Raw genomic sequence first — 14,117 nt, 5'->3', positions numbered from 1 at the left:
TGTGAAAATGTTTTAGTTTGAAAAACAATCTGACGATACAAACACACAAGAGTCCTCCTTGGTGAAGTAAAATGCATGTATTTCAAAATCTACCTTTACCGTATATGCTTGATTGGTGTAATTTGCTGGCACCGGCCGTATTCACTCTAAATCCCGATCCAATTAAAGTGCACCTGGCCTGGAAGATCGCTTTAATTATTGGGTCACATTCAGTTGTCCTTATATGTATATATGTAATTCGCACTTCTCTTGGCAACTTCAATAACAGTACCAATATATCCTGTTATCCGCAAGTTTTTCGACCTACTTTACTCAATCCGTTAAAATTAACACTTTCATTACCTGTAATAATTGTCCCATCCCCAACGAAGGCAATTTTCCTCCCTTGGATATTTACATAAACTGATCCACAATTTAACTAGATGCTGTGCCTTAAAATGTGCAGTAAAATATATAGTTTCAAAAATGATTGAAAAGGTAGAACTAAGAGCTGTGCGTAAATATATAAACTCATTAGAGTAACCATAAGTTGTATTAGGAAGAGAACAAAGTCTATTTCCCCCCAGTAGGATATAAAATACTGCGTTTAAAAAAAAGCACTCAGTTTTTTTGGTGGATTTTGGTTACAGTAATCGGTTTCTGATCCAATCCTCAAAATGCAGGGATCATTCTTTTTCAGAAACGTGGGTTAATTCTGGCGCTGGGCAAGATGATCACTGGAAATGGGATGATGCTGTTTAAGTGCTATTTTTAAACAACTTAAAAGGGGGAATTAATATAATAGCGACTGAGTCCGTTTAATCTTTCTTTTTGTTACGTCACTGGATAATCATTCTGTTCTGGTATAAGAGAACAATTGTTGAGATTAAGAATCAGTAAGTGAAAGCGATGACTTTTTGCCAAAAGGAGGTTGTTTCTCTTTTGGAACCGCCTTTCAAACAAAGCCCAGTCTTAACTATCTCATCGTTTGATTGATTAAGGCTTTGAATAAAGTTCCGCGCCAGACTGACAGGGTTTTTTGAATAGCCACTTCCAAATAAAGCCCACTCGGATGGCTGTGCTTGAAGATCAGAGTGTAAAGGATGAGTTTACCGGCAGTTAGCAAGTTATAAATAGAGGACTCAGACAATGGTACCTTCTCTGAGGACAGACGGGCTTTACAACAGTCCTGGCGTCATATCCTGCTGTGGCGCTTCAGCTCCCAGCCAGACCATTTCTTTCTCTCTTTTTTTGGTTCTTCCTTGATTCTTAATACTACATATATACATACATATACCCCAGAAAATGCGAAGGCTGGATTCGTCTGTATCATCACTGTGCTTTGGTTATTACCTGAGAGGCATTTGTTTTCCAGAACTCCTGTAGACTCTCCCTCACATTAGTAACTCCAAACACAATTTTGCCAAGGATGGGTTTTAGAGGGACAGCTGCTAATTGCTGGTGAATTATATTACTGATAATAATTCAGAGTGTCAAAGAATGTAGCCCTGTTTTCAGAGACCGCCTTCATTTGACTTCAAACTTAGGCTTTTGCCCTGCAGGCAATCTTCTCTAAAACAAAATGCTGCGTGTGTTTAGATATACGATAGATAAGCCAGTGAAAGCTGCCGTGTGTTAGAAAGGCTTCAGGACGGGGTTCTATTCTTGCCGCAGCCGCACGTTCGCTTTTTATTTAAAAATCATATTTCCAGTGATGGGAAAGGAAGATTGCAGGGATTGGCCAATCAAAGCACACGTTTCCATAGAGAAGAATCTCTCTTATTCACCAATCAGAAGGCAGGGGTCTCGATGGAGCCAGGGGTGGAAGAACTGATAAATTCTCCAGGTCACCGTCCCATCGACTCCTGGCTGTGACCACAACAACTCTTAGCCCCTGGACCACAGTTGTACCTGTCACACGTAACAGAGCAACGCGCGAACCAACTTCAGAAACTTCAACAACAAAAACTCAGTCAACTTTCTTGAGATCGCCGGTTAATTACTTGGGGGTATCACATCTGCTGAGAACAACTGAGACTGCAGCTTAGCTTTTCTGAAGTCGACTGGCCTGAGTGGATTTACCTAAAAGTGGCCATTATTTTTATTTTTTAAATATATATATATCTCCTTCTCCTTCGGCAACCCACTGAAAATCTGGGACTGAACGTGTCCAAAAAATGAGCACGTTGGCTGGACCCGTCCCAAGAATGATGCGGCCAGCCCCGGGACAGAATTACTCTCGCAGCAGCGGATTCCCACTGGAAGGTGAGCGCCACATGCTTTAACTGATCGAGTGCCCTTTAGCTTCCTTCTACGAAAGAGAAAAGAAGCCGTTTACGCGCGTCCACGGAGAATTTTCTGTGCGAGGCAAAACATTATGAGACTTTCCCAATAATAGTTTTTAGTGTGACTGCAACTGTACAGGCCTATTTAGTGAATGCCTTTTTGAAGTTTCTGATAGCTCTTAAACGTACTTCTCCAAGTATCATGTTCAGTATATCCAGTAAGTAGATTATAATATAATTGAGGAGTTCGCTGGTGTTTGACACGGACTAAGTCACGTTAGTGTTGATGGAGGCAAACTGTGAAAACTAACAGAAATAAATCTACTTTGTTGGTTTCAGATACCCGAAGTTTGGTTACTTTTAACATTTACTACTAGAGTACATGAAAAAATTCAATATGATCAGTCCCTCCCGAACTTGTGGTTTTACACAAACTCAGGCTACGAAATCTCAGATTCTAAATGCACTGAAATCAACTTTTATTTCACGTAACCGGGGCGGAATGGCCTGCTTATACAAAACATAGATTTAAATATTGTGATGGCATGGTTTTAGTAGCGTTCATTGCAACACATCCGAACTATTGCTTCGAACTTTTATTGTACAATGTGAAATAATATTGTAAAGAGACAGAATAGATTTTAAAATTTTACTGCTGAAACAAGGAACAGTTTTATTTGACTACAGTTTCTACAAATGGATTCCACACAATGTATAAACACTCTCTTTGACCAATGTGTTCTAAGCGTTGATGAAATATATTCAGAGTTTCTTTCCACTTTTCTATGTGATCAGTTAAGTTGTAACATGTTTATTAACGCTACAATTTTTTTTACTGTAAATAGTGTCAACGCCTTTAGGTCAAGGAAGAGTGAACCAGCTCGGAGGAGTTTTTATAAACGGCCGGCCTCTGCCAAATCATATCAGGCACAAGATAGTGGAAATGGCCCATCACGGCATCAGACCGTGTGTCATCTCCCGGCAGCTGAGGGTCTCCCACGGTTGTGTCTCTAAAATCCTCTGCAGATACCAGGAGACGGGTTCCATTAGACCAGGGGCGACTGGGAGCAAACCGAGGGTAAGTAAGACCACTTATTAAAGAAAATGTATTCTGTATTACAACTTGGTTAATACATCTACAGCGTCACGAAAGGGGTTGTTACGGTTCCTCTCCAAAGCGAACGGATGGCGCTCCTATCTGTGCGTGTTTCTCAAAGGCTCTTCAAATGCAGACAGTTAAATCGACCAAAACCACCTGAGGATTTTAGTGCTGTATAATTTTTAAAACTGTAAATCAAAATTTGCTTTTGTAGAATCTGCCCCACTTACATCTGTAGTTACGCATACATGTGCAATACTCAGAAACGCCTGTCATAATCGAGGTACTGCAGATAATTTGATCTAATCGATCGCTTTTAAAATTAACTAAACTTTTAGTAGCTTTTACAATATGATACTTTGACAACACGGCAATGCTTTTTAGTTCCGCGCATTCTCCGTTTTATGTTAGAAGTTACATAAATTTGATCAACTGAAACTAGTACTTTATTAAGAACTTTCAGCAGCCAGAAAAGCCAAGATTATAAAACTTGTAACAGTAATGAAGGTACCTGTAACAAATGGATTTGATTAGTTTAGATAGCCCAAGGAGTAACATATTTATACATTGGATTCATAATTTGAATATTACCAAAATAGTAAAACTAAATACAATTTTCAATTTGGTAACGTGATTAAACAGGGTTTATTAAAATCATTATAATCGATCCATTTTCCATATTCCTATAATATGTCCATATGTCTATATTAAACACGTGAGCATTGATAATATTTGCGTTGTGCATATCCAGAAATATACATTTACTTAACTTTTTGGTGTACGATGTTACATACTTAAACATAGAAGATGAAAGGATATCTTGAACAATTTAGATGGATTTTAACAAAACTGCTCCAACTGGGGGTTTTGCGCTTTAGACAAAACTGCAGGTTATTGTATCGCAGCCATTCGGGGTGGCCAATGTCATGCTTATAACCGAGAAAACACTATTCCTTAATTCATAATTCAATCTTTAATGTCGGTGGGTTTTGACACAGACAATTAAACACGCAGGTTGTAATGGCCAGCAATTATCGTAATATAGGTCATTAAACACAGGAATTGTACTTCGGTTACTTCGCATTTTCAATAAACGTGACCGCAAAGTTCAAGTACCGATTTGCAGTGAAGTTACCAATCAATAAAACCTTTTTTTGGTCCAGTTTGACTTTCGTTCACTGTAAGTCAAATTCATAAAGTTTCGATCATGAACCATATGTGCGTGCCCGACAATTATGCCCAAATGAAGTATTATATATTCCATGTGAATATTATATCACGCGTTTAGTTTTGTTTTCTATGATGAATTTAACAGGAATTTTTTTCCCAGGATTCGTATAAGGAATTGTTAGAGAGGTACTACTGTGTTTGGAGTAATTCGAAATTGAGTAGAAATTACTGCTATATTAGATTTTCATGTCGGAATGCCTCTGCAATGGATTAGTTTACCAGTCGCGATTGAGCAAAGCTGTAAATAATATTTTGTCTTCTTTCTTGTCATAACATTTCCAATGAAGCAAATGGCAATACCAGACGTTGAAAAAAAGATCGAAGAATACAAGAAAGAGAATCCTGGAATGTTTAGCTGGGAAATCCGGGATAAGTTATTGAAGGACGGCATGTGTGATCGGAATACCATTCCCTCAGGTTGGTCCAACAGTTGAGATATGCGCGAATTGAAATAAATCAAACACTATTGTGATTAACATGCAAACATAACTACTCTTATTTCACATAAACATGAAATTTGCTGCAAATATAAATGACGTCCAGCTGCACAACATAACAATAAAGGAAACCATACCTCATGGTGTTAATAAATTATTTCAGCGCCTCAAATTGAAAAATACTATTTCTATGGTTCTTTTAACTCATTATTCTTAAAAATGTCAGGAAACAATTCACGGTTTTAAAACTGAGTACTGTCCATGTCTCATATAGGCGGCATTTGCAGAAATTTGAATGTGCTTTTTGTGATGGCGTTGATCATGAATGTAATGTTTCCCTTGAGACATGTGTCCATTTGATTATTTTCAATGTAGAAGAGTAAAATATAATCGCTTCATCCCAAATTATAAATGAATGATTGAACTCAGTGTTCTGGACTTCTGTTTTATCAATGTAATATTGCACAGGAACTTGAAACATTTTGTTCATCTTATTAACCATTTCTTCCAAACAAGTGAGTTCAATAAGCCGGATCCTGAGGAGTAAATTCGGAAAGAAAGAAGACGAAGAGGAAGATTGTGGAAGAAAAGACTATGAAGATGGCGATAAAAAAACCAAGCACAGTATTGACGGGATTCTGGCTGATAAGGGTAAGAGGTGGAATTTATGAAATCATTCGTACGTTTTTTTGTGATTAAAATGCATTAATGTTTGTGTCGACACTATTATTTTTATAGATGTGAATTAAGGAATCCGAAAATTTGTATTATTTACATATTTTGGGCAAAAAAAGACGTTCGTACGGTTTTTAACCAAAATCTACTATAACTATAAATGAAAGTTCATTTACCCAACACTGGGTTAGAAACAGTCACGGTGTCCCTTTGGAGGTTTCAACGGAATGACCACGAGCATAGTTGCCTCCAGCTGCAAATGTCTAGGTGCCCTTCGCTTTGTTTTGCGGTTCTGGTATTTCCCGGAGTGAGGGAAAGTGGACGGAAGTATTGCTTTTATTTCACCCTGTGAGTTTTATTGAGCTTGTTCAGGTGGTAAAGTTTACGCCAAAGTGTTAAAACAATTGAACAAGCTTAGCAAAGGGCGGCGATATCAAAGTTTCGAAATGTAACCAGGACAGCCCTATCAGCACCACAACCTGTTGATAGTTTGCCGCTTCGTTGTGCGCAAAGATAAACAGATGTTTTTCAACGTTTACCATCTGACTGCAATTTCATTGACTTCCAGAGAATGCTGGCAAGAAGAGTAGGCTTAATATTGTTGCATGTATTATCAGCGTAGACCATTTTTATTGATTATTACAGAACGATAGTACCATATAACACCACTTTGTGTGTCTACTCCATCAGGAAAATCAACAGATTACGTTTGTTGGAGGACTTCACTTTGTTATTGCTAAATTCCTGTTAAATTAAATGATACAGAAATCAAGTATAGATCGCAGATAATATATGCAAACATGTAAGTGTATGTTAGGAGCATGTGAAAATACATTCAATCCAATTACGTTATCAATAACTTCCTGTAATTTCGAGGATTAGAAAGCGATTTTAGTGTTGATTTCAAAGACCAAACATTATTGTTTTAAACTGTAATCTACTCCTTAAACGTTTGTGGTTATAGTATTTTAAAAAAGGTCTTCAGTTTGCAAATTTGTCTTCATTTTCGTGATCTTACAATCAGTTTTCGAAGATGAAGAATGTTTCAGATAATCGAATAAGATCATGGTCGTAACATTTAACATTATGCAAACTTATTAAAATTAGACGCAATTATTTTCGATGGTGTTATTTTAACCAGACAACTATGCCAATGGAATGTACTAAACAATGTGAAATGTAATGATAAATGCGTCGGATGAGAGGACAAATTTCTCTCTATATATGAGAGCATACCCGGGCTAATTTCAACATGGTGTTACATCAAAACTGGGCCAAAATTGGCTAATTATGTTTCAACGACATCTGAAAATTGGAAGTGATCCGGTGCAGATGTGATTCGAATTGTCTTTAATTATATAATATTTGGAATGCATTAAATTATATACTAATAACGAGAAACGAGATAGTTAAAGAAAATCGAGCTTTCTAAAGATATTTACTGTGAATTCCACCCTCTATGCCTCTGGTATGTAACAAAACGAAAACTAAACTTCTGATGCCGCTTTCTAAACATTTCAAATCAATTCCAAGTTGTAATTAAGGGAAATATTCAGCGTGGTGACTTTTGCATATATATTTGATCGTCACCAACAATGTTCTGAAATTGTCAGTTGAAGATTGAATTTCAGGAAGTATCGGTGAAATCCACCCAATACTTCCTCTCTATGCACCCTTAGCAATACAGAACTTTACCGACTTTACCCGAACTGAAAAGTACCACAGAGCGCATTAGAAATAAGGAACAGACATTTTTGACATTCGACAGACTGCTTTCTTTCTTGGGAGTTAGGAGGTGAGTCGATTTAACCCTTTGAGACCTAACTACACGATCATTTTTTTTCATCTCACCAATCAGCAACTCGGGATATTTCCCCCAAAAAAAGATGCCACAAGAAATCAATCCTCAGTTATAGTTTGTATTTCAGATGGAAACTATGAAGTATTCGGTTCTTCTAAGGTATATTTCGGGCACGTTTACAAAGGGAGAAATTATCTTTTAAAAACACGCGAGAACGTTTTATTTTCATGATTGCTTCCCTCGAAAATCGCAACTATCCCTGTTAAGGAGATAACTGAAGGTTGGTCAAACTATGCCCATCCTTCGAAGGTAAATGACAAATCCCACGGCTGACTAGGGTCATGGGCGCTCCCTTGGATTCGAGGACTTGCTTCCACTCCAGAGTCCGTAGGTTCTGAAACAACACACAAAATGCTGGGGGAACTCAGCCGGACAGGCAGCATCTATGGAGGGAAATTAAAGGTTGATGTTTCAGGACTGATGAAGGGTCTCGGCCCGAAACGTCGATTGTTCATTTCCCTCCATAGATGCTGCCTGACCCGCCGAGTTCCCCCAGCAGTTTGTGTGTGTGTGTGTGTGTGTGTGTGTGTGTGTGTGTGTGTGTGTGTTTGTTGCTCCAGATTTCCAGCATCTGCAGTCTCTCTTGTGTCTCCGTAGGTCCTGAAGTTGATGGTGTGGCAGGAAATGCCAAGTGTGACGGGCGGTGGGTATTTTGGGAACACTAAATTGCCTCAGATGCGCGAAATCAGAAATAAGAACAGAAAATGCTGGAAACACTCAGCAGGTCAGGCAGCACCTATGGAAATAGAAACAGGGTTAACGTTCCAGGCATAAGATCCTCCGCCTGAAACGGGATCTTTGTTCTCTTTTTCTCAGATGGTGCCTGACTTGTTGAGTATTTCCAGCGTCTTCCTTTATTATGGGCATTTTGGAAGATCGGCGGGTTCCTTCCGCCGCTCCCACCCTGGTTACATGGACTCGGGGGTCTCGGTGCCATCGGCAATGCTCCTCAACTCGGAGTGGTCATGGGCCAAGAATTCCCAGGAATCGAGGAGGAAGTTGCACTTCTTCAAGAAGACTTTGAGAACATCCTTGAATCTTTGGTCTGTCCACCCGGATCTCTTGCCGTGGCAAAGCTCGGAATAGCTTGTAGTTGAGGAGTCTCCCGTGGGGCGGACGTGGCCTGTCTGTTGGAGCCGGATTTTATAGACTTAGAACATAGACCAATACAGCGCAGGAAGAGGCCCTTCGGCCCGCCATGTCTGCGCTGACCATGATGCCAATCTGTCCTAATCCCATATGCCTGCACATGGTCCGTATCTCTCTATTTCCTGCCTGTTCATATGTCTGTCTAAGGGCCTCTTAATCGTTGCTTTTGTATCTGGTTCTACCACCTCCGCTCTATATATACAAAAATTGCCTCGCACATCTCCTTTAAACTTTCCCCCTCTCATCTTTAACATGTGCCCTCTCCTATTTGACCTTTCCGCTCTGGGAAAAAAAGACTGACGATCTATATATATTCCTCTCATAATTTTATATATTTCTACCAGGTCACTCTTCAGCTTCCGACGCTCCAATGAAAACAAGTTTTCCCAAACTCTCCTTACATCTAATACACCCCAATCCAGGCAAGTTCCTGGTAAACCAGTCCTGCACCCTCTCGGAAGCCTCCACATCGTTCCTATAGCGTGGCGATCAGAACAGCACACAATACTCCATATGTGGCAAAAATAAAGTTTTATATAGCTGCAATAATACCTAGTTGCAAGAATTAAAACAGAATCATGACACACCCCAAAATCCTCCAATTATATTTCCTACTGTGCTCTGATAAGAGACATGTCGTCATCAGTTACAAAATATTATCATTTATTCGGAAAACGCATTTTCCTCTACACGAGTTTTGGCCATACATGAATGCAACGTAGAAGTGTCAATTTCCTGATTTTTTTTGTGAAATCGCGTCAGAAAAGTGGCTCTGAAAGATTGCCTCAGTGTCCATGGGACACGCAGGGAGCTAAAGGCAACTGTGAAGCTGTGACCTGATTCATGAAGCGTGATAGCTCGTTTACAGTCGGCAGTGTTTATTGATCTGATTAATATACTATATTCAACATTTGAATTATCCTGATTGTGTATCTAACGAGCTCCTTTATGGATCATAATAACAAGGAAAAGGTATGGCAGTGCCTCGTTTTAACTTGTTGGGCATTGTTGCGATTTGATTATCTTTTTTCCCCGCTAACAAAGTACCTTTTCGCAAAGACATGATTTGTTAATCAAAACATCCAATCTATATAAAAAACAGACTGGAAAACTCTTGGAGAGAGTGGATAAATTTAAGTCCTTTTTAGCATTAGCCTTGCGCACAAGCTTTGACACAAAGTGTCGCTTGTTGCAGGAGTCCATAGACCTGCACGAAATTCGCTGCAAATAGGATCTTGAGTAGACAAAAACGACCAAATGAGCTGGTCAAACATTTGTACAACTTTTCCAGCTATACAAAGAGGTCCTTGAATACACAATCCACACTTGGAGATGAACTTGGAAAACAAAGAAGCGTGAGTCCATTGAAAGTTACACTTTAGGCTTGGAAGGACAAAGCCTATGCCAGTGACAGCTTGGTCGCAACAAAAGAAGGCAACCTTTTTGTAATTCAGGGAAAAAAAAGAACAGAAACCAACCAAACAAAAGGCTGAGAAAAGACATTATGGGCTTGCAATGAGGGATGAATTATTCAGTGATCGCCAGTAGCAGCCAGTCCTTGGAGTTTTATGGACTCTGCTTCCACCGTGGAAAACTAGCCATTTTCACCTACAAAATGTTTCTTTTGCCATCTTTTTAGACGTGTAAGATGCCGACTGTCATTCAAAACCAAAATACAATTGGCACTATTCGATTGAGTAAAGTCTTTGATTTAAGGGGCTCGCCTTAGATTGGAAGCAGAGGAGAGAAAACTGCTAAGAATGCCGGAGATTTCCTTATAGTTAATAGATTAACGTTCAGCCCTTGCAAATTAATTTTGCTAAAGATTGCGGCTGAAGACTTGTAAAAGGTTAGTGTATTCATTCTAGGACCGCCTCGTCATTTCGGCATCATTAGTTTACAGGGGGAAATAAGTTATTGCAGAGGAAAAAAAATGCCCTTTACGTTCTAATCTTTTCAGCAAACAATTTAGGTTGTAATTAACCTAGGTTCACAGGTAAACAAACGGTTCAAATCACTGGAGATTTTTGCCCCTCGCTACAGCCCTGGTAACATTACATAGCTACGCACGGTGATCCGAGGCGTTCGACCATGGAGTGTGCTGCTTGTAACTTCCAAGTGGTTTGAAGAGGCCTCTGTTAGCACTTAATAGCAACATCTTGTGCAGGCACAGCTGACAAACTCACGAGATCAGAATAAAAGATAATTGTAATTTACTAAGAGGATCTTAAAATAAAAGTTTAAAAACATGCTGTAGTCAAGGACCTTTTTGTAGGAACTAACTTTAGGTGAACTTTCAAATCTCGAACGTGCTGGTCTTGCCAATTTTAAAAGGCCACACATCAAAAATAATGCATCATTGAAGGTTTTATTGTCACATATCGGCTAATTAAGAACCATTAGAGCAGAACCCTCTTGCTAAAGTTCGCCTCGTGGTTAATTCTCCCTGTTAGCCATTTTGTTTTAAATATAAACGGGTCGCTATAAGCGTTTCTGCCGGGGCTATATTTAATGATTTAGTAGTGTATTTAAGTGACTGAGGTTGCCGGCTCTTCGTTGAATGGGACACTGTTTTCGCGCAGCTTCAGGCGTGGTCAAGCTCGATTTATCTGCAATCATGCGCAGGTCCAAAATTCAATCAGAACCCGGACCGAAGCCTCTTAAAGCTGATTAAATCGAGCCTTTTATTTCTTCTCACTTTCATCTCTCCCTGACCCGCCCCCAATTCGCCCGGGGCGCAAATTCGTGAAATTTCTGTCCCCTTTTTTCTCTCGCAGGGACCGCTGTTCGAAGCAACTAACAAGTAAAGCTGCGAGAGGGGAACGAGATGAAATAAATTTTGCGGAATGTGGGAAGTTTTGAACGAGCCAACGCATTTTTGGGTCATGTAGTAATAGAATTCCTGACAGCTGATAACTGTACTGCAGACACGCGACTCCCGGAGCCTATCTTAATATTTAGATGTAAGATTACAACTAACAGTTGTGTTCATTCACTTGGGTGTGCACGGAGTGACAGAGTGGGAACTGTAAGGGTGCATGAGGGAAAGCCAACAGATCGAGAGCAGATAAGGCTTCTTTCTCCGCTTGCAAAGGATATACAGAATGACGAGGCAAACCAAGTGTTGGGAGTTACAAGAATGAAAACTGTACTTGTGTTGAGCGGGGTGATGGACGTGAACCGGAACGCTGTGATTATCACCCCAGGAAGATATATAATGTCCCCTCATGATGACTCCCTTAGTAAAACACAAGTGCACGGGCCAATGTTATATTTCGGTCTGTAAATGCTTTGAGGAGACAAAGTAGACGGGATTGCAGTAAAATAAACCCTCTCGTTGATTCATCTCTTAGCCGTACACAAATCTACCTTTTATGTGCAATTCGTTAAAAAATAAATAATATTAAATTAGCATACATTTCGTGGATGCAGACATGACAAGCTTTTCACGACTCCTCGGGCAGTTTTCCTTCCAGCCAATCACACTTATCAGTTTCTCACACTAATAAAATAAACGAATTATATCTGTATCGGTAAGATAACAATTACAAACAAAAACAATGGCCCCAGTACGGTTTCACTTAGTTGTGTGTCACCAGATGTTCCCCGCTCTCTATAGTTGCTCAGACGATGTTGGCGACTTAATCTGAAATTTAGTTCGTAGGCATTAAACGATAGATTTTTTTCCTCAGAAATCCAAAGCCTGTTTTGGTTATCACGATCTTACGGCCTCATGCCCACTTAATTGGATATTTTTAAAGTGTGCTGTCCAAGCAGTTCAATTGCATTAGGAGGCGAAAGTCCCAAGAGATGATTACATTCATTTGCAGGACTAACAGAGTGCTGCATTGCTGCGTATGCTGTCTTTCCGATAAATTGATGGGAATCGTTCCCTAAGCATGACATTCTCTTGTGCTGCGTTTGCATGGTATTTCGTCCATTCCAGGCGGAATCCCTGAGGAAATTGATCGACAGCCTCACACCAGATAAGCTGGTCATTTCTCTTTGTCCCGGGCAAGGTAGCTGCGGTGCTTTGCCTATATAGCAACAAATGCGACAGGCGTTATATAAAGGCATGCTCGGAATGAAAGAATTTTAACCAAGCGACATTGCACGCAAGAGTTTGTTACGGAACTTTTGAAAAGCTGTGGGAAAGGAAGATAGTAATATACGTTGTAACACTGGAGTTAAGGAAGATATGCACAAAAGGGGACAAAATACACCTTGAATTACAAAAATCGCAGCTAATGTACCCAGTTTGTTAAGATTTACTGACAATTCATTTGAAATAGGCAATGTGTAACTGAACCACACAGACAAAATAGTCCCAGGTTTAATTCATGGCTTTTGGGGTCAAGACCCGTCCAGTCCTTCATCTGGACTGGATGGGTCTGGACACGAAATGTTGACTGTCCCTTTCCCTCCACAGATGCTGCCTGACCCGCTGAGTTCCTCCAGCAGTTTGCTTTTTCGCTCCAGATTCCAGCATCGGCAGTCTCTTGTGCCTACAGTTGAATAGTTTGCTATCACCAACTGTTTAGGTTCAGGCAAGACAAATGACCATGTAGGTGAGGCATAATTGAGAATCTGAACTCAGAAGGTTAACAGCTTCAAGATGAGGGAAGAGGAAAGGAACAATATTCGTAAATGCATACCAAGGTGTTTCAGATACTAGGTTAAGTACATCCAGGTATTCCTCCTCTGGGCTTTATAAATGGAGTCAATTGTATTTTGTCCATTAATTCAACAATGTTCTGATGTGATGAGAAAATATGAAAAATTCTGAAATTCTTGAGCCAAAGCAAGACCTGTGGTAATTGTTTTATTGTTCACATTAAATAAGCTGGAACTTGGTGTGGATTCTGTAGTGGAGTGAAATTGGTCACATAGGCCTGTCTAATTACCAGCGTGAAATTTCACCCCTCCAGAGGTAGATTTCATGCTCCCATCACTCACAAGACACTGCAATGTAATGCCACATGGTGATGGCATCAGTCTCTATATGCCAGTAGGCATTTGATTGCTAGGGTGTATTAGTGAAGTATATTACAGTCAATAGTTTACAACCCAATATTTTTCAGATCAATTTGTTTGTAGGTCTTATAATTTGAATGTAAAAGTTATAATTAAACAGCTTATATTCTGTTCTTTGTTTTATTTGTAAGAAATTTAAAGCATGAGGTTTAATCATATTATCCGTTACAAGGTAAACTTTGTCTCATTTCTTTTGAGTGCATTATTTCTAGATATTTACCCATTCTTGATTTAGTAGAAAATAAGAATTACATAGTGAATATTGCTTTTCATGCAAAGAAAAAGCAAAGTGTTATTTTCATTTCATAAATATTAAGCACGACAAAAATAGATCACAACACAGCAATTACTGGAATATCAAAAACAAT

The 14,117-nt window shown here is 39.4% G+C and overlaps 1 protein-coding gene across 1 annotated transcript in view; it reads left to right on the top strand.

The window, feature by feature from the left end:
• Nucleotides 1-2,156: 2,156 nt before the first annotated feature.
• pax3b (paired box 3b) overlaps nt 2,157-14,117 on the top strand; it is an 84,925-nt gene continuing 72,964 nt past the window's right edge. The window contains exons 1-4 of the mRNA XM_052017490.1: nt 2,157-2,244; nt 3,110-3,342; nt 4,881-5,010; nt 5,547-5,681. Coding sequence (XP_051873450.1) covers nt 2,157-2,244; nt 3,110-3,342; nt 4,881-5,010; nt 5,547-5,681 — 586 coding nt within the window. The remainder of the gene's footprint in view (nt 2,245-3,109; nt 3,343-4,880; nt 5,011-5,546; nt 5,682-14,117) is intronic.

Source organism: Pristis pectinata, chromosome 6, assembly GCF_009764475.1.
Source record: "Pristis pectinata isolate sPriPec2 chromosome 6, sPriPec2.1.pri, whole genome shotgun sequence".
NCBI classification, from domain to species: domain Eukaryota; kingdom Metazoa; phylum Chordata; class Chondrichthyes; order Rhinopristiformes; family Pristidae; genus Pristis; species Pristis pectinata.
This window is presented reverse-complemented; position numbering and strand designations above follow the sequence as displayed.